Source organism: Pristiophorus japonicus, chromosome 16, assembly GCF_044704955.1.
Source record: "Pristiophorus japonicus isolate sPriJap1 chromosome 16, sPriJap1.hap1, whole genome shotgun sequence".
In the NCBI taxonomy this organism is placed as follows: Eukaryota; Metazoa; Chordata; class Chondrichthyes; family Pristiophoridae; genus Pristiophorus; species Pristiophorus japonicus.
Genome location: NC_091992.1, coordinates 73,101,621 through 73,120,040, shown reverse-complemented (window position 1 = coordinate 73,120,040; position 18,420 = coordinate 73,101,621). Strand labels below are relative to the sequence as shown.

General features: G+C 56.9%; 1 protein-coding gene across 1 annotated transcript in view; it reads right to left on the bottom strand.

Moving 5' to 3' along the window:
- rsad1 (radical S-adenosyl methionine domain containing 1) overlaps nt 1-16,691 on the bottom strand; it is a 63,353-nt gene extending 46,662 nt beyond the window's left edge. Inside the window, exons 1-4 of the mRNA XM_070858153.1 lie at nt 16,406-16,691; nt 12,948-13,081; nt 11,401-11,605; nt 3,022-3,387 (exon numbers count right to left, since the gene is read on the bottom strand). Coding sequence (XP_070714254.1) covers nt 3,022-3,387; nt 11,401-11,605; nt 12,948-13,081; nt 16,406-16,567 — 867 coding nt within the window. The 5' untranslated portion in view covers nt 16,568-16,691. The remainder of the gene's footprint in view (nt 1-3,021; nt 3,388-11,400; nt 11,606-12,947; nt 13,082-16,405) is intronic.
- Nucleotides 16,692-18,420: the final 1,729 nt, after the last annotated feature.

The window sequence follows — 18,420 nt, the reverse complement described above, 5'->3', positions numbered from 1 at the left end:
TAGGGAAATTGATGCGATTGAAGGCCGATAAATCCCCAGGGCCTGATAGTCTGCATCCCAGAGTACTTAAGGAAGTGGCCCTAGAAATAGTGGATGCATTGGCGATCATTTTCCAACAGTCTATCGACTCTGGATCAGTTCCTATGGACTGGAGGGTACCACTTCTTATAAAAGGAGGGAGAGAGAAAACAGGTAATTATAGACCGGTTAGCCTGACATCAGTAGTGGGGAAAATGTTGGAATCAATCATTAAGGATGAATTAGCAGCGCATTTGGAAAGCAGTGACAGGATCGGTACAAGTCAGCATGGATCTATGAAAGGGAAATCCTGCTTGACAAATCTTCTAGAATTTTTTGAGGATGTAACAAGTAGAGTGGACAAGGGAGAACCAGTGGCCGTGGAGTATTTGGACTTTCAAAAGGCTTTTGACAAGGTCCCACACAAGAGATTAGCGTGCAAAATTAAAGCACATGGTATTGGGGGTAATGTACTGACGTGGATAGAGAATTGGTTGGCAGACAGGAAGCAGAGAGTCGTTATAAACGGGTCCTTTTCAGAGTGGCAGCCAGTGACTAGTGGGGTGCTGCAGGGTTCAGTGCTGGGACCCCAGCTATTTACAATATAGATCAATGATTTAGATGAAGGAATTGAGAGTAATATCTCCAAGTTTGCGGATGACACTAAGCTGGGTGGTGGTGTGAGCTGTGAGGAGGCTGCTAAGAGGCTGCAGGGTGACTTGGACAGGTTAGGTGAGTGGGCAGATGCAGTATAAATGTGAGGTTATCCACTTTGGTGGCAAAAACATGAAGGCAGAATATTATCTGAATAGCGGCAGATTAGGAAAAGGGGAGGTGCAACGAGACCTGGGTGTCATGGTACATCAGTCATTGAAAGTTGGCATGCAGGTACAGCAGGCGGTCAAGAAGGCAAATGGTATGTTGGCCTTCATAGCTAGGGGATTTGAGTATAGGAGCAGGGATGTCTTAATGCAGTTGTACAGGGCCTTAGTGAGGCCTCACCTGGAATATTGTGTTCAGTTTTGGTCTCCTAATCTAAGGACATTCTTGCTTTTAAGGGAGTGCAGCGAAGGTTCACCAGACTGATTCCCAGGATGGTGGGACTGACGTATGTGGAGAGACTGGATCGACTGGGCCTGTATTCACTGGAGTTTAGAAGAATGCGAGGGGATCTCATAGAAACATATCAAATTCTGATGGGACTGGACAGGTTAGATGCAGGAAGAATGTTCCCGATGTTGGGGAAGTCCAGAACCAGGGGTCACAGTCTAAGGATAAGGGGTAAGCCATTTAGGACCGAGATGAGGAGAAACTTCTTTACTCAGAGAGTTGTAAACCTCTGGAATTCTCTACCGCAGAGAGTTGTTGATGCCAGTTCATTAGATATATTCAAGAGAGAGTTACATATGGCCCTGATGGCTAAAGGGATCGAGGGGTATGGAGAGAAAGCAGGAAAGGGGTACGGAGAGAAAGCAGGAAAGGGGTACTGAAGTGAATGATCAGCCATGATCTTATTGAATGATGGTACAGGCTCAAAGAGCCGAATGGCCTACTCCTGCACCAATTTTCTATGTTTCTATGAAGGACCCGATGTTTCAGTCCTGAACTCCAAATGAAGGGTGGAAGATACCTGTGCGTGTTTTTTTTTAAAACGTGGGGTGACCGTTGCACACCAGCCACCACACGGGCTTGACAGAGCTCGGCCATTATCCAGTGGCAAGGATTGACCAGGACGACTGGAGACCTGCTCTGCTGCACGGACCTAGTTCGCACACATATCGCAGTGTGGGCTGGCCCGGGGCCCTCACCTCTCCTGGGCCCAAAATCACGCCTCTCCTGGGCCCCATACCCTCATCTGTCGCACCTCCGCCACGATCTGTCACCGCTCCTCCGTCACAAACCAGTGCCGCAATACTGAAGCACTTTAAGAGGACACACATTACTGGGTTACAGGTAACTACTCAGCCTGTACCCTAGGTGGTACTGGACCGAGCCATTGTGTGGGGCAGCGCCCAGTTGCTTTAGCACAGCAAGTTACCTTCGCACACGTTGCAGAATTCAGAGAATAAATGTTGAGAGGCAGTCTGTCAGTGCAGGGGAGATGTTGGGAGTGGTTTTCTGATGAAAAGCGAGGCTGATTTCACACAGACACAGCTGGATTTACATTTAAGAGTGAAACAGATCAAAACAGGGGCCATTGTGAACCAAAATAGGGCTCTCACCGGGGAGTGAGGTTGACAGGTGTGTTTAAAGTAATGAATTGCAAGGTGTTGGGATGCATGGTGGACAGCATGGGTTAGATACAGAGTAAAGCTCCCTCTACACTGTCCCATCAAACACTCCCAGGGCAGGTACAGCACGGGTTAGATACAGAGTAAAGCTCCCTCTACACTGTCCCATCAAACACTCCCAGGGCAGGTACAGCACAGGTTAGATACAGAGTAAATCTCCCTCTACACTGTCCCATCAAACACTCCCAGGGCAGGTACAGGGGGTTAGATACAGAGTAAAGCTCCCTCTACACTGTCCCATCAAACACTCCCAGGGCAGGTACAGCACGGGTTAGATACAGAGTAAAGCTCCCTCTACACTGTCCCATCAAACACTCCCAGGGCAGGTACAGTACGGGTTAGATACAGAGTAAAGCTCGCTCTACACTGTCGAACAATGTGTCTGGACCCTATGACAGATGAAGATAACAGCCCAGGCCGCACAATGAAGTCACGAATGCCCTAATTGTTGGTGTGGAATTGGAGATCAACAATGCTGTTTCCATGTGCACTTGGCCAGCAGGCTCCCTGAGTGACCATTCCCCATTCAATGCCCGCCCCGTGATGTGGGCCCATGGGCAACAAGAGCCAGCTTCAGCCTGTGCCAACGGGCCCTCACAGCCAATGCAATGACACCGTGTCAATCTATTGGCTGGATATGAACACAGCACGCACAGGTGAAAGTCGGCATCGTGTCCCAGCCAGACCCCGCCACCCCCACGCCATCTCTTACATTTTTAGCAAAGTTCGACACTTCATATTGATGGAATCCCGCCTTTCCCAGGATGCTCCTTGCTGCTTGGTACATGTCTGCCATCGCCTCTTGCTCGGGCACGCTCAGAACCTTCGCTTGGACCTGCCTGAAAAGGGCAGTCCCCCTCTCCAGTGTCAGCTGATAGAGCGACACATGATGGTCGCACAGTGCCACCAGCGCCTCCAGCTCTGCCTCCCACGATTGCAGCTTCTGTCCTGGCCGCCCGAACATGATGTCGACAGACGTGTGGCCGGGGTAGAGCTTCCTAGCTTCCTCCAGGCTCCGCAGGGCTTCTCGCGCCGTGTGGTCCCTTCCCAGAATCCGCAGGTCGCGGTCTCGCAAAGCCTGTGGTTAAACAGGGTAACAGTGCACAGAATTAGACAGGGTGCTGATGGGCAGGGAACGGAGTTTCTGGGCTTTCGCCCACAGGACCTGGCTTCAGACCCAACCTCAGACTATCTGCTGGGTTCAAGGTCCCGTGCCAGTTAGTTTACACCCAATTCCTGGTGAGCATGGGCCCCTTGCCTCTCCTCGGTGGTAAGTGATCACACTGGGGCAGTAGGGGACCCTCTCCCGATGTCAGGGCTTGGGCCTTGTTAGGGTGGAGCAGAGGGAGAGCGAGAGTGTTCACTAAAAATTCAGCGAGTGTCGGCAGGCGGGGGAGTGTCAAGGAGGGGAGTTGAGAGGGAAAGAGAGGAGGGGAATTGAGATGGAGGAGGTGGATGAATATGATGAAAGAATCAGACTGTAAAGTCTCTGGATACGGTGCTATAAACCAGCTAATGGCCACTTGGAAGCACTTTCTAAATCATTTACCGATATGTTAAAGTCTTTCATGTAATACGCACTTCCTGTCCATGTCACACTGACTTCCGCTAACACTTCCTTAATAATACCTGTTTTGTTATAAAACAGGGATGGTGAGATGGGAGTATTTTTTTAGTATTTGCCTTTTCAACACTCCAACTTAAGGCTTAGAATCGTAGAATGCTGCAGCACAGAAAGAGGCCATTCGGCCCATCGTCCCTGTGCCGGCTCATTGGCAGAGCGATCCAATCCGTCCCACTCCACTGTCATTTTCTTCCCTTCAAGCATTTATCCAATTCCCGTTTGAAAGTTACTATTGAATCTGCTCCCACCGCCCTTTCAGGCAGCGCGTTCCCCATCACAGCAACTCTGTGTAAAAACTGTTTCCTCATCTCCCCCTCTGGATCTTTTGCTAATCAGCTTTACTCTGTGCTCTCTGGTTACTGGCCCTGCCACTGGAAACAGTCTCGCTCTACTCTGTCAAAACCCCTCATGATTTTAAACAGTTCCTTCAAATCTCCTCTCAACCTTCTCTTCTCTAAGGAGAACATGCCCAGCTTCTCCAGTCTATCCACGTACTGATGTCCCTCATCCCTGGAATCATTCTTGTAAATCTCTGCGCCCTCTCTAAGGCCTTCAATTCCTTCCTACAGTGCGGTACCCAGAATTGGACACAATACTCCAGCTGGAGCCTAACCAGCGTTTTATACAGGTTTTGGATAACCTCCTTGCTTTTCTACTCTATTAATAAAGCCAAGGATCGCAAATGCTTTAAAAAAAACCTAGACTTCTCAACTTGTTGTGTACATACACCCCCAGGTATCTGTTTCTGCACCCCCTTTAAAATTGTACCATTTAGTTTATATTGCCTCTGATTGTTCCAACCAACATGTATCACTTCACACTTCTCTGCGTTAAATTTATCTCCCACGTGTCCGCCCATTTCACCAGCCTATACATAGTACATTCTGCAGCCACGCTGTGCCAGTGATGGAGTTCAGAGTCAGGGGCATCAACCATAATTGCACTTCTGACCCGTTCCTATCATGCCCTCTGCCTGGTTTTAGGCTTGGTGAAAAATATGCTGTTTCACACCATGATGTTCTACTCCAGTGACCTCCTGAATAGGGAACACAGCCCACCATTCCAATCATTGATGTTACTGGAACACAATTGTGATGTCACATGGGGGGGGGGGGGGGGGGAGTTTTACACATAATGCCTTTGACTAAGAAACATCTCTCTTTGTAAAAGATTTAAATTATTTGACAATTCAGTAGAATATAATCATCTTTTAAGAATTGGTAGCATGTGAATGTTTATAAGAAGGAGGGACTTGGATTTATATAGTGCCTTTCACGGCCACTGGACGTCTCAGGGCACTGTGCAGCTAATTGGGTGCTTTTGGAGTGTAGTCGCTGTGTAATGTGAGAAACATGTGAGTGTATGAGTGTGTCGGTGCGTGCGTGCATGGGTGCGTGCGTGTGTCCGTGCATGCGTGCGTGCGTGTGTCGGTGTCAGTATGTGCGTGTGTGTCAGCATGTGCACGTGTGTGGGTGTCTGTGTATGTCGGTGTCTGTGTGTGAGTGTGTCAGTGAATGTATGTTGTATCTGTCAGAGGAGCAGTTTGGAGTGCGAAGCTGGAGCTGTGGGAAAATCACAAAAAGCCCGACACCACTGCAGCAGAATCAACAACGCAGAGCTCGGGATGGGCGAGGAGCGGGGGTCGGGACGGGCGAGGAGCGGGGGTCGGGACGGGCGAGGAGCGGGGGTCGGGACGGGCGAGGAGCGGGGGTCGGGACGGGCGAGGAGCGGGGGTCGGGAGCGACGAGGAGCGGGGGTCGGGACGGGCGAGGAGCGGGGGTCGGGACGGGCGAGGAGCGGGGGTCGGGACGGGCGAGGAGCGGGGGTCGGGACGGGCGAGGAGCGGGGGTCGGGACGGGCGAGGAGCGGGGGTCGGGACGGGCGAGAAGCGGGGGTCGGGACGGGCGAGGGACGGGACGGGCGAGGAGCGGGGGTAGGGACGGGCGAGGAGCGGGGGTCGGGACGGGCGAGGAGCGGGGGTGGGGACGGGCGAGGAGCGGGGGTCGGGAGCGACGAGGAGCGGGGGTCGGGACGGGCGAGGAGCGGGGGTCGGGACGGGCGAGGAGCGGGGGTGGGGACGGGCGAGGAGCGGGGGTCGGGAGCGACGAGGAGCGGGGGTCGGGACGGGCGAGGAGCGGGGGTCGGGACGGGCGAGGAGCGGGGGTCGGGAGCGACGAGGAGCGGGGGTCGGGACGGGCGAGGAGCGGGGGTCGGGACGGGCGAGGAGCGGGGGTCGGGACGGGCGAGGAGCGGGGGTCGGGACGGGCGAGGAGCGGGGGTCGGGACGGGCGAGGAGCGGGGGTCGGGACGGGCGAGGAGCGGGGGTCGGGACGGGCGAGGAGCGGGGGTCGGGACGGGCGAGGAGCGGGGGTCGGGACGGGCGAGGAGCGGGGGTCGGGACGGGCGAGGAGCGGGGGTCGGGAGCGACGAGGAGCGGGGGTCGGGACGGGCGAGGAGCGGGGGTAGGGACGGGCGAGGAGCGGGGGTAGGGACGGGCGAGGAGCCGGGGTAGGGACGGGCGAGGAGTGGAGGTCGGGACGGGCGAGGAGCGGGGGTCGGGAGCGACGAGGAGCGGGGGTCGGGACGGGCGAGGAGCGGGGGTCGGGAGCGACGAGGAGCGGGGGTCGGGACGGGCGAGAAGCGGGGGTGGGGACGGGCGAGGAGCGGGGGTCGGGAGCGACGAGGAGCGGGGGTCGGGACGGGCGAGGAGCCGGGGTCGGGACGGGCGAGGAGCCGGGGTTGGGACGGGCGAGGAGCGGGGGTAGGGACGGGCGAGGAGCGGGGGTAGGGACGGGCGAGGAGCGGGGGTAGGGACGGGCGAGGAGCGGGGGTCGGGAGCGACGAGGAGCGGGGGTCGGTACGGGCGAGGAGCGGGGGTAGGGACGGGCGAGGAGCGGGGGTAGGGACGGGCGAGGAGCGGGGGTCGGGACGGGCGAGGAGCCGGGGTAGGGACGGGCGAGGAGCGGGGGTCGGGACGGGCGAGGAGCGGGGGTCGGGACGGGCGAGGAGCGGGGGTCGGGACGGGCGAGGAGCGGGGGTGGGGACGGGTGAGGAGCGGGGGTGGGGAACGGCGAGGAGCGGGGGTGGGGACGGGCGAGGAGCGGGGGTCGGGAGCGACGAGGAGCGGGGGTCGGTACGGGCGAGGAGCCGGGGTCGGGACGGGCGAGGAGCCGGGGTCGGGACGGGCGAGGAGCCGGGGTCAGGGTTCGGGAGCGGGGGTCGGGACGGGCGAGGAGCGGGGGTGGGGACGGGCGAGGAGCGGGGGGGGGAGCGGCGAGGAGCGGGGGTGGGGACGGGCGAGGAGCGGGGGTGGGGACGGGCGAGGAGCCGGGGTCGGGACGGGCGAGGAGCCGGGGTTGGGACGGGCGAGGAGCGGGGGTAGGGACGGGCGAGGAGCGGGGGTAGGGACGGGCGAGGAGCGGGGGTAGGGACGGGCGAGGAGCGGGGGTCGGGAGCGACGAGGAGCGGGGGTCGGTACGGGCGAGGAGCGGGGGTAGGGACGGGCGAGGAGCGGGGGTAGGGACGGGCGAGGAGCGGGGGTCGGGACGGGCGAGGAGCCGGGGTAGGGACGGGCGAGGAGCGGGGGTCGGGACGGGCGAGGAGCGGGGGTCGGGACGGGCGAGGAGCGGGGGTCGGGACGGGCGAGGAGCGGGGGTGGGGACGGGTGAGGAGCGGGGGTGGGGAACGGCGAGGAGCGGGGGTGGGGACGGGCGAGGAGCGGGGGTCGGGAGCGACGAGGAGCGGGGGTCGGTACGGGCGAGGAGCCGGGGTCGGGACGGGCGAGGAGCCGGGGTCGGGACGGGCGAGGAGCCGGGGTCAGGGTTCGGGAGCGGGGGTGGGGACGGGCGAGGAGCGGGGGTGGGGACGGGCGAGGAGCGGGGGGGGGAGCGGCGAGGAGCGGGGGTGGGGACGGGCGAGGAGCGGGGGTGGGGACGGGCGAGGAGCGGGGGTGGGGACGGGCGAGGAGCGGGGGTGGGGACGGGCGAGGAGCGGGGGTGGGGACGGGCGAGGAGCGGGGGTGGGGACGGGCGAGGAGCGGGGGTGGGGACGGGCGAGGAGCGGGGGTGGGGACGGGCGAGGAGCGGGGGTCGGGACGGGCGAGGAGCGGGGGTCGGGACGGGCGAGGAGCGGGGGTAGGGACGGGCGAGGAGCGGGGGTCGGGACGGGCGAGGAGCGGGGGTCGGGACGGGCGAGGAGCGGGGGTGGGGACGGGCGAGGAGCGGGGGTGGGGACGGGCGAGGAGCGGGGGTGGGGACGGGCGAGGAGCGGGGGTGGGGACGGGCGAGGAGCGGGGGTAGGGACGGGCGAGGAGCGGGGGTAGGGACGGGCGAGGAGCGGGGGTCGGGACGGGCGTGGAGCGGGGGTAGGGACGGGCGAGGAGCGGGGGTAGGGACGGGCGAGGAGCGGGGGTAGGGACGGGCGAGGAGCGGGGGTAGGGACGGGCGAGGAGCGGGGGTAGGGATGGGCGAGGAGCGGGGGTAGGGACGGGCGAGGAGCCGGGGTAGGGACGGGCGAGGAGCCGGGGTAGGGACGGGCGAGGAGCGGGGGTAGGGACGGGCGAGGAGCCGGGGTAGGGACGGGCGAGGAGCCGGGGTAGGGACGGGCGAGGAGCCGGGGGTTGGGGGTCGGGACAGGCGAGGAGCGGGGGTAGGGACGGGCGAGGAGCCGGGGGTTGGGGGTTGGGAGCGGCGGTCGGGACAGGCGAGGAGCGGGGGTAGGGACGGGCGAGGAGCGGGGGTAGGGACGGGCGAGGAGCGGGGGTAGGGACGGGCGAGGAGCCGGGGGTTGGGGGTTGGGAGCGGCGGTCGGGACAGGCGAGGAGCGGGGGTAGGGACGGGCGAGGAGCGGGGGTAGGGACGGGCGAGGAGCCGGGGTAGGGACGGGCGAGGAGCCGGGGGTTGGGGGTTGGGAGCGGCGGTCGGGACAGGCGAGGAGCGGGGGTACGGAGCAGGGGTCGGGAGCGGCGAGGAGAGGATGGATGAGGCACGGAGGAGTGGAGGGATCGGAGCCCAGAGGTGGAGCAGTGTGTACAAGCCCATGGGAAGGTGCAGTACGGGCCAATAGTGAGACTGTGAGGTGGTGAGGCTCACATTGCATACTATGAATTCCCGGAGAGAGAGGTCCTGTGGGAAGGAGGTCAGTAGGAGTGTGTGTTTGTGCGTGTGTGTGTACTGGCACATGCGGTGGAGCCTGGTCTCCAGCCGCCTGGGATCCCCTTGCCCCGGACCAAGACCTCGCTCTGTCAAGCCCGTGTGGTGGCTGGTGTGCAACGGCCACCCCACGTTAAAAGAATCCGCAACAGGCATCTTCCACCGTTTAAAATGAGTTCATCAGTCACCTGAGTGCTCATTGTTAGTGTGGAAGCAAGTCATCCTCGACCCCGAGGGACTGCCCATGATGATGAGTCTGTCTGTGTTTTCCTGAAGTCTGTTACTATCCACCTCACTGAGTTTCTGAGTTTTGTATCAGATGCAAACTTTGAAATTATGCCCTGTATACCAAAGTCCAGGTTATTAATATATATCATAAAGAGCAGTGGTCCCAGTACCGACCCTGGGGAACACCCCTGTATACATCCCTCCGGTCTGAGAAACAACCGGTCACTACTGCTCTCTGCCCCTCAGCCAATTCTGTATCCACACAGCCACTGCCCCTTTAATCCCATGCGCCTTCATTTTACCAACAAGTCTATTATGCGATGCTTTGTCAAATGCCTTTTGAAAGTCCACATACACATCAACTGCACTACCTTCATCAACCCTCTCTGTTACTTCATCAAAGAACGCGATCAAGTTAATCTTTCTGGTCTTTAATCAGCCCCATCCTTCCTTTGACTACCCTTTTACACTTTATAGGACTTTTGGATTCCCGTTTATGGTAGCTGCGGATCTATTCTCATATGCTCTCTTTGCCCCTCTTACTCCCTTTTTCCGATCTCTGTACTTTCGATATTTAGCTTGGTTCTCTATTCTATTATGACCCTTACAATAAGCCTCCTTTCTCTGTCCCATTTAACCTCTATATCTTCAGACTGAAATGTGATTGCAAATTTGCTCCTGTCTCTATCTTGCAATTTGGGGGCCTATAGTATACACCCAGTAGTGTAATAGCTCCTCTATTGTTCCTCAGTTCTAACCAAATAGACTCTGTCTTTGGCTTCTCAACGACATCTTCCCTCTCCAGTGCTGCAATGGTTTCTTTGAGCAACACTGCCCTGTCTCTGTTACTGCCAGTCTATCATCGGCCAATGTGGCTACTTGTGCCTGCAGCTCACCAACCGTGTTGGCCATGTTACATACATGCACTCCAAACCCAACTTAGACTGCCGCATATCTGCGCCCTCCTATTTCTGAACTATTCTTTACCCCAATGCTATTTGCCTCTCCTGGCCCTCTGTGCACCTTGTTTCCCCTTGGTGCCCATCCCCCCTGCCAAATGAGTTGAAACCCTCCCTCACAGCACCAGTTAATCTCCCTGCAAGGACATTAGTGCCAGCCCTGTTGAGGTGCAACCCGTCCGGCTGGTACAGGTCCCTCCTGCCCCAGAAGTGGTCCCAATGCCCCAAGAATCTGAAGCCTCTCCTGCACCATTTATCCAGCCAGGTGTTACCCTATTTTATCCTCCTATTCCTACACTCACTGGCGCCTGGCACCGGGAGTCATCCAGAGATCGTTACCGTTGATGTCCTGCTCTTTAACTTCCTCCTGAAACTCACATTGCAGGACCTCAACCCTTTTCCTGCCTGGGTCATTGGTTCCCAGACGGACCACAACTTCTGGCTCTTCCCCTTCCCTCCCCCCCCCACCTCCATAAAATGTTCTGCAGCCCCTCAGTGATGTCCTTTCTCCTGGCACCAGAGGGCAACACGGGAAAGGACATCGCTGAGGGGCCTGTCTATCCCCGACCAATGAATCCCCGAAAATCACTGCATTTCGACACTTTGCTGTGCCGCCTGTGCAGTCATTTGCCCCACAGTGCCGAGGTTGTGCTCTAGACTGCACTCCTCGAGGTATTCTGACCATCGCTGAAAGCCGGTGTGAGAGTGCCAGACTCCCGGAGATTCTGCCACTTCCTGCCTCTTCCTACCTTACCCGATGGCCACCCACTTGTACTCTGGAGTTGCGGGGTGACCCAACTCCTGCGATCCAGGGAATTCTCAGCCTCCCGCCGGCCCCGCAGTGACTCCAACCGTTCCCCAAGCTCAGAAACCCTGAGTTCCACTTCAAGCAACTTCCTGCATATGTAGTTATTCCAGGGCACATGGAGGGTCCCGGAGTTCCCACATGGCACAGGGCCTACAGGCAACGGGTCCCAGCTCCCTGCTCCTTCAAATCACTTTGGTGGGAGCAGAGGGCAATCTTACCCCAAGGGGCAGCACCTTCGGGGAGGGAAGGAGGGAGGGCAAAGCCCAACGGCCCACTCAGTCCCTGTCGCCTGCCAATGTCCAGGCACACGGCCCATCCTCACCTGGATCCCGAGGGACAGTCGCGTCACTCCGGCCTCCTTGAACTCGGCCAGTCTGGAAGCTGAGGCCGACGTGGGGTTAGCCTCCATGCTGACCTCCATGTTGTGAGGGACATGGGTCGCCCTGGCAACGGCCTCCAAAATGCTGGCGATGGTGGACGGCCGGGCCAGGCTTGGCGTGCCCCCACCGATGAACACCGAAGTAATCCTGCAAGTAATCCACAGTCAGCATGACAGCACCGCCGGCAACTCCTATCCCCCACCCCTGCCCCCCGGCAACTCCTACACACTTCCCCCCCCCACCCCCCCACCGGCAACTCCTATTCCCCTCCCCCCACCCCCCCACCGACAACTTTCACCTACCCCGCCCCACCGGCAACTCCTATCCGCCACTCAACCGTCCCCGCTGCCCAACAACTCCTACGCCCCCACCACCGACAACTCATACCCCCTCCTCCCCCGGAAAAACCCCTCCAGCACCGGCCAACACCCCACTTCATCGCCAGCAACTCCCCCCACCCATCAGCATCACACAGGCTGTCTTTACGGCAGTTGTAGTGTCCCGACCGGCTGCTTGTTCCTCAACCACTGCGTGGCACAATCCCTCATCCCACTGATCCCTCGCTGGGAGAGCCTCCCACGGAGTCCAGCAGCGAATGTTTGCAGATGATGGGGGAGTGGGGTCCTGCCTTCACCGACCATTGGCACTCACTCACTGCATGGTGATCAGCAGCAGCAACCCCGCCGATTCCTGCTGCCCCACGGTACAGGGGCAATGAAGCCAAGTGCGGACCCCGACAGCCGGTCTGGCTTAGATCCCTGAACTGACTGCAGCTGGGGATTGAACCTGCTGCGTTTGGCTCAGTTACAAGACAGCCGGAGTGGGTCAGTGGTCAGGGTTATATCAGCCAAAGGGGAACGCTGTGGGTTCATGACAGTAACAAACCTCGTACAACACACAGAAAACACATCACCATGGAACAACGATGGATGGTCTGATACACAGCAACGTCCAGTCACCCACCCCAGGAGTGTTTGATGGGACAGTATAGAGGGAGCTTTACTCTGTATCTAACCCGTGCTGTACCTGCCCTGGGAGTGTTTGATGGGACAGTGTAGAGGGAGCTTTACTCTGTATCTAACCCGTGCTGTACCTGCCCTGGGAGTGTTTGATGGGACAGTGTAGAGGGAGCTTTACTCTGTATCTAACCCGTGCTGTACCTGCCCTGGGAGTGTTTGATGGGACAGTGTAGAGGGAGCTTTACTCTGTATCTAACCCGTGCTGTACCTGCCCTGGGAGTGTTTGATGGGACAGTGTGGAGTGCAGCACTCCCTCAGTACTGCACTGGAGCATCAGTTTTGATTCTGTTCTCAAATCCTGGAGTGGAGCTCTAACCCACTATCTCCTGACTCAAGCAAGAGTGCAGCCTACTGAGTCAAGTGCACCCTCTCATATTCACACTCTTGCACCTAATCAAGCTTAATTTCCTGAAGCTTCTCGATTGCTCTTTCAGCCGTGCCCTGTGACCCCTCCCCCATGTTCAACTTACTCCTTCACTTGGCTGTCACGGATCAGGGTCTCTGTCTCTCGCACCAGGCCATCTCTCATGGCATCGTGATCGACACTGGGGGAGATGTACTTGTTAAAGTTACAGTACGCACATCTCCTCTCACAGTATGGCCACTGAAAAACAAACACAATCATTACAATTTAAAAACACTTCCTTCCATTTGTGTCTCTGTAGCCCAGGTCACCCCATGGCAGAATCATCATCGTCATCATCATAGGCAGTCCCTCGGAATCGAGGAAGACTTGCTTCCACTCTTAAAATGAGTCCATAGGTGACTGAACAGTCCAATATGAGAGCCACAGTCCCTGTCACAGGTGGGACAGATGGTGGTTGAGGGAAGGGGTGGGTGGGACTGGTTTGCCGCACGCTCCTTCCGCTGTCTGCGCTTGATTTCTGCATGCTCTCGGTGATGAGACTCGAGGTGCTCAGCGCCCTCCCGGATGCACTTCCTCCACTTAGGGCGGTCAGGGACTCCCAGGTGTCAGTGGGGATGTTGCAGTTTATCAGGGAGGCTGTGAGGGTGTCCTTGTAACGTTTCTTCTGCTCACCTGGGGATCGCTTGCCGTGTAGGAGTTCCGAGTAGAGCACTTGCTTTGGGAGTCTGGTGTCAGGCATGCGGACAATGTGGCCCGCCCAGCGGAGCTGATCAAGTGTGGTCAGTGCTTCAATGCTGGGGATGTTAGCCTGATCGAGGTCGCTAACGTTGGTGCGTCTGTCCTCCCAGGGGATTTGCAGGATCCATGGCAGAAGGGGAGGACACAACTCACTTTCCCGCACCACTGACTCAGCCATTTTGGGGAAAGTGATCCCTCCACCCTCATCCCCATAGCTCAGCAACTTGTGTGGTGCTGGTTAAGATATAGAATGTCCTCGGTGCTATCTCTGGCCTGAGAGCCCCTGGGTCAGGCAGGGCTCTTGATCATCTACTGCCTCTTGCTGGCAGTGCGCAGTTGTGCAGGGGCCTGACTTAGTTGAATGGCCTCACCGCCCAAATTCACACGCGAAGAGAGGACACACTTACGGCAGAGGACGAGAGAGAAGGGAGAGAGAGCTTGTATTGCACATTTTCTACCAAGCCTCCTGCATTTGATGCAGGAAGCACCTGGAAAAGTCCAGACACTTGGGAGCTAGTGACCTTCAGATGGAAGGGCAGGAAATCTGCTTTGGAACATAAGAAATAGGAGCAGGAGTAGGCCATACGGCCCCTCGTGCCTGCTCCGCCATTTAATACGATCATGGCTGATCCGATCATGGACTCAGCTCCACTTCCCAACCCCCTCTGAGTGAGTTAAATGCAGGGAACGGCTGATAGATCTGGAGGGGAGGAATTATGTTAGTTATATAAATCTCTGGTCAGTCCCCAATACAGTACTGCGTTCAGTTTTGAACAAGGAGCCATAGCCTTAAAATTAGAGCTAGGTTGTTCAGGGTAATGTCAGCACTCCTTCACACAAAGGGCAGTGGAAATCTGGAACTCTCTCCCCCCAAAAGGCTGTAGAGGCTGGGGGGGGGGTCAGTTGGAGCTTTCAGGACGGAGATCAGTAGATTTTTGTTGGGTCAGGGTATTATGGGATATGGAGCTAAGGCAGGTAAATGGAGTTCAGGTATAGAAACATAGAAAATAGGTGCAGGAATAGGCCATTCGGCCCTTCGAGCCTGCACCACCATTCAATCATGGCTGATCATTCACCTCAGTACCCCATTCCTGCTTTCTCTCCATACCCCTCGATCCCTTTAGCCATAAGGGCCATATCTAATTCCCTTTTGAATATATCCAATGAACTGGCATCAACAACTCTCTGTGGTAGAGAATTCCACAGGTTCACAATTCTCTGAGTGAAGAAGTTTCTCCTCATCTCAGTCCTAAATGGCTTATCCCTTATCCTTAGTCTGTGACCCCTGGTTCTGGACTTTCCCAACATCGGGAACATTCTTCCTGCATCTAACCTGTCCAATCCCATCAGAATTTTATATGCTTCTATGAGATCTCCTCTCATTCTTCTAAATTCCAAAGAGTATAAGCCTAGTCGATCCAGTCTTTCTCCATAGGTCAGTCCTGCCATTCCAGGAATCAGTTTGGTGAACCTTTGCTGCACTCCCTCAATAGCAAGAACGTCCTTCCTCAGATTAGGAGACCAAAACTGCACACAATACTCAAGGTGTGATCTCACCAAGGCCCTGTACAACTGAAGTAAGACCTCCCTGCTCCTACAGATCAGCCATAATCATGTTGAATGGCAGAACAGGCTTGAGGGGCTGAATGGCCTGCTCCTGTTCCCTTCCTATGTTGACCTGGGAGGTTCACACACTCCTGGACCGGCAATGCCCTGATCAACCAATGCCTGCTTCCCCGAGGCTCACACCATGGCTGGGGAATGATCGGATCGCTGCCTCACTGAGTGAGCGAGTGAGGTGCAGCAAGGTACCTCAAAGGACAGAAAAGGAACTCAGAGGTTTGGGGAGGAATGTTAGAGGCAGCGATGAGGGGACAAGGAAGGTAGCTCCAGAGGCAGCAGGAGTTGTGAATGCCCATGGTACAATGGAGGGAGGATTTCCCTTTCCCTGAAGATTATTCTGCTCTTGTACTGAGAGACACAGTGAAAGGGAGACAGAGACAGCGACAGAGAGATGGAGAAAGAGGTGTCAGCTTGACTCAGTGGGTAGCACTCTCACCTCCAAGTCAGAAGGCTGTGGGTTCAAGTCCCACTCCAGGGACTTGAGCACACAATCTAGACTGACACTCCCAGTGCAGTGCAGAGGGAGCACTAAACGTTAAACCAAAGCTCCGTCTACTCTCTCAGGTCAACATAAAAGATCCCATGATATTATTTCGAAGATAACATTGCTGTTTGTGGGAGCTTGCTGTGCGGAAATTGGCTGCCGCATTTCCTACATTACAACAGTGACTACACTCCAAAAGTACTTCAGTGGCTGTGAGAAGGGGTTGAATGGCCCATTGCTGTTCCTGCAGCTCCCCTGTGGTCACAATGCACAACCCACATAGATCAGTCTCACGCCACTCCCCTCACTCCCCGTGGTCAGTCAGTGACCCCCTCCACTCCCCGGGGTCAATCCCTGCGGTCAGTCTGTGACCCTCACTCCCGGGGTCAGTCTGTGACCCCTCCACTCCCCGGGGTCACTCCCTGCGGTCAGTCTGTGACCCTCACTCCCCAGGGTCACTCCCTGGGGTCAATCTGTGACCCTCACTCCCCGGGGTCAGTCTGTGACCCTCACTCCCCAGGGTCACTCCCTGGGGTCAATCTGTGACCCTCACTCCCCGGGGTCAGTCTGTGACCCCTTCACTCCACGGGGTCAGTCTGTGACCCCTCCACTCCCCGGGGTCACTCCCTGCGGTCAGTCTGTGACCCCTCCACTCCCCGGGGTCACTCCCTGCGGTTAGTTTGTGACCCCCTCACTCTCCGGGGTCAGTCACTCACATGGACGTACAGCGCCGCCTGATGGATATCTCCGGGGCCCAACGATCCCCGGCCCGGCTCCGGCTCCGGCTCCCCGGCCAGCCCCCAGCCCACAGGCGGGCCCAGGAGGCGGCTCCACACCCGCGGCTGGAACCGGGCCGCCGCCCTGCCCGGAGTGAGCATGTCTCGCGGCCCCGCTCCGGGCTCCGGCCCCGAGGCCCGCTCTCACACTGACTGAGGGCCCAAGCCCGGGCCTCCCGCTCACTGCGACCCGCACTCCCTGCACACCGCCGCCCGGCGCCCCGGAGCGGCACCGCACCCCTCCCAGCCCACAATACCTCCTCCCCCCCAGCCCAATCCCCCTCACCCATCAATACCCCACCTAGTCTAATCCCAATATCCTACACAATCTCCATAAATTATAATATCGCCCACAGTCTAATCCACACAACTGTTCACTACACACGCTATTTATTAATCCAGTTAGTCTAATCCCACTCTCTTTCCCCAAACCTTTAATATCCCACCCAGTGCAATCCCATTTTCCAGCTCACTGTACGTACCATTTAATATCCCACCCATTCTAATCCCAGTCTCATGCGAACTCCCTTTACCCTTTAATATCCCATCCGGTCGAACTACATTCTCCTGCTCATTCCTCATACCCTTTCATATCCTACCCAGTCTAATCCCGCTCGCCTGTTCACTCCCCGTACCCTTTAATATCCCAATCCCACTCTCCCTCTTCCTCTCTTTCCCCCCCCCCCCCCAGTTTATTGCCCAGTAGCAACGTGTAAGGCACCCACTGAGAAAGAGAAAGCAGGAGAAAAGCTGTGCTGAGATCAATGTACTCTTATACCACTGTTATAGGAACAGGAGGTGGCCATTTAGCGCCTCGAGCCAATAATGCCAACCACACTGCCTCACAACTCTTAAAAATTACGCGATTTGGTAAGAGATCATGAGTTGCTATATTTGTCAAACATGAACTGATATAGATTGACAGTTGGTTTATAAACCCCATTAGGGGCTCTATTGAATCTCTTAACAGCTCACAACCCTTTACAAAAGCTATATTACTGCAACTGAAAATGCCGTATAAAAAACTTTTTAAAAATCCTATTCCTTATCACCTGGTGCCAACCACAATCAGTACACAAGGCCAGCCAGTCCCTGCAGCTGTCAACCAATGGCATTCAGCCCATGAAAGCTCATCTCTCGAGAACCCCAGCCCGTCCATCCATCCAACTTTAATTAACTATAAAATCAATTCAATCATCATCATCATAGACAGTCCCTCAGAATCGAGGAAGACTTGCTTCCACTCTAAAAGTGAGTTCTCAGGTGGCTGTACAGTCCAATACGGGAATTACAGTCTCTGTCACAGGTGGGACAGACAGTGGTTGAAGGAAAGGGTGGGTGGGGAGTCTGGTTTGCTGCACGCTCCTTCCGCTGTCTGCGTTTGGTTTCTGCACGCTCCCGGCGATGAGACGCGAGGTGCTCAGTGCCCTCCCGGATGCTCTTCCTCCACTTAGGGCGGTCTTGGGCCAGGGACTCCCAGGTGTCGGTGGGGATGTTGCACTTTATCAAGGAGGCTTTGAGGGTGTCCTTGAAACGTTTCCTCTGCCCACCTGGGGCTCATTTGCTGTGTAGGAGTTCCGAGTAGAGCGCTTGCTTTGGGAGTCTTGTGTCGGGCATGTGGACAATGTGGCCCGCCCAGCAGAGCTGGTCGAGTGTGGCCAGTGCTTCGATGCCGGGGAGGTTGGCCCGAGCGAGAACACTGACGTTGGTGCGTCTATGCTCCCAGGGGATTTGCAGGATCTTGCGAAGACATCGTTGGTGGTATTTCTCCAGCGACTTGAGGTGTCTGCTGTACATGAAAGCTCATCCCTCTAGAACCCCAGCTTGTCCATCCAACTTTAATTTGAACTATAAAATCAATTGAATCATACAAATGCCAGCAGCGATGCAGACAATGTAACCCATTGTGCCATATGATGGTGCTAACCTTTTAACTGCAGCTATCTCAATCCCAT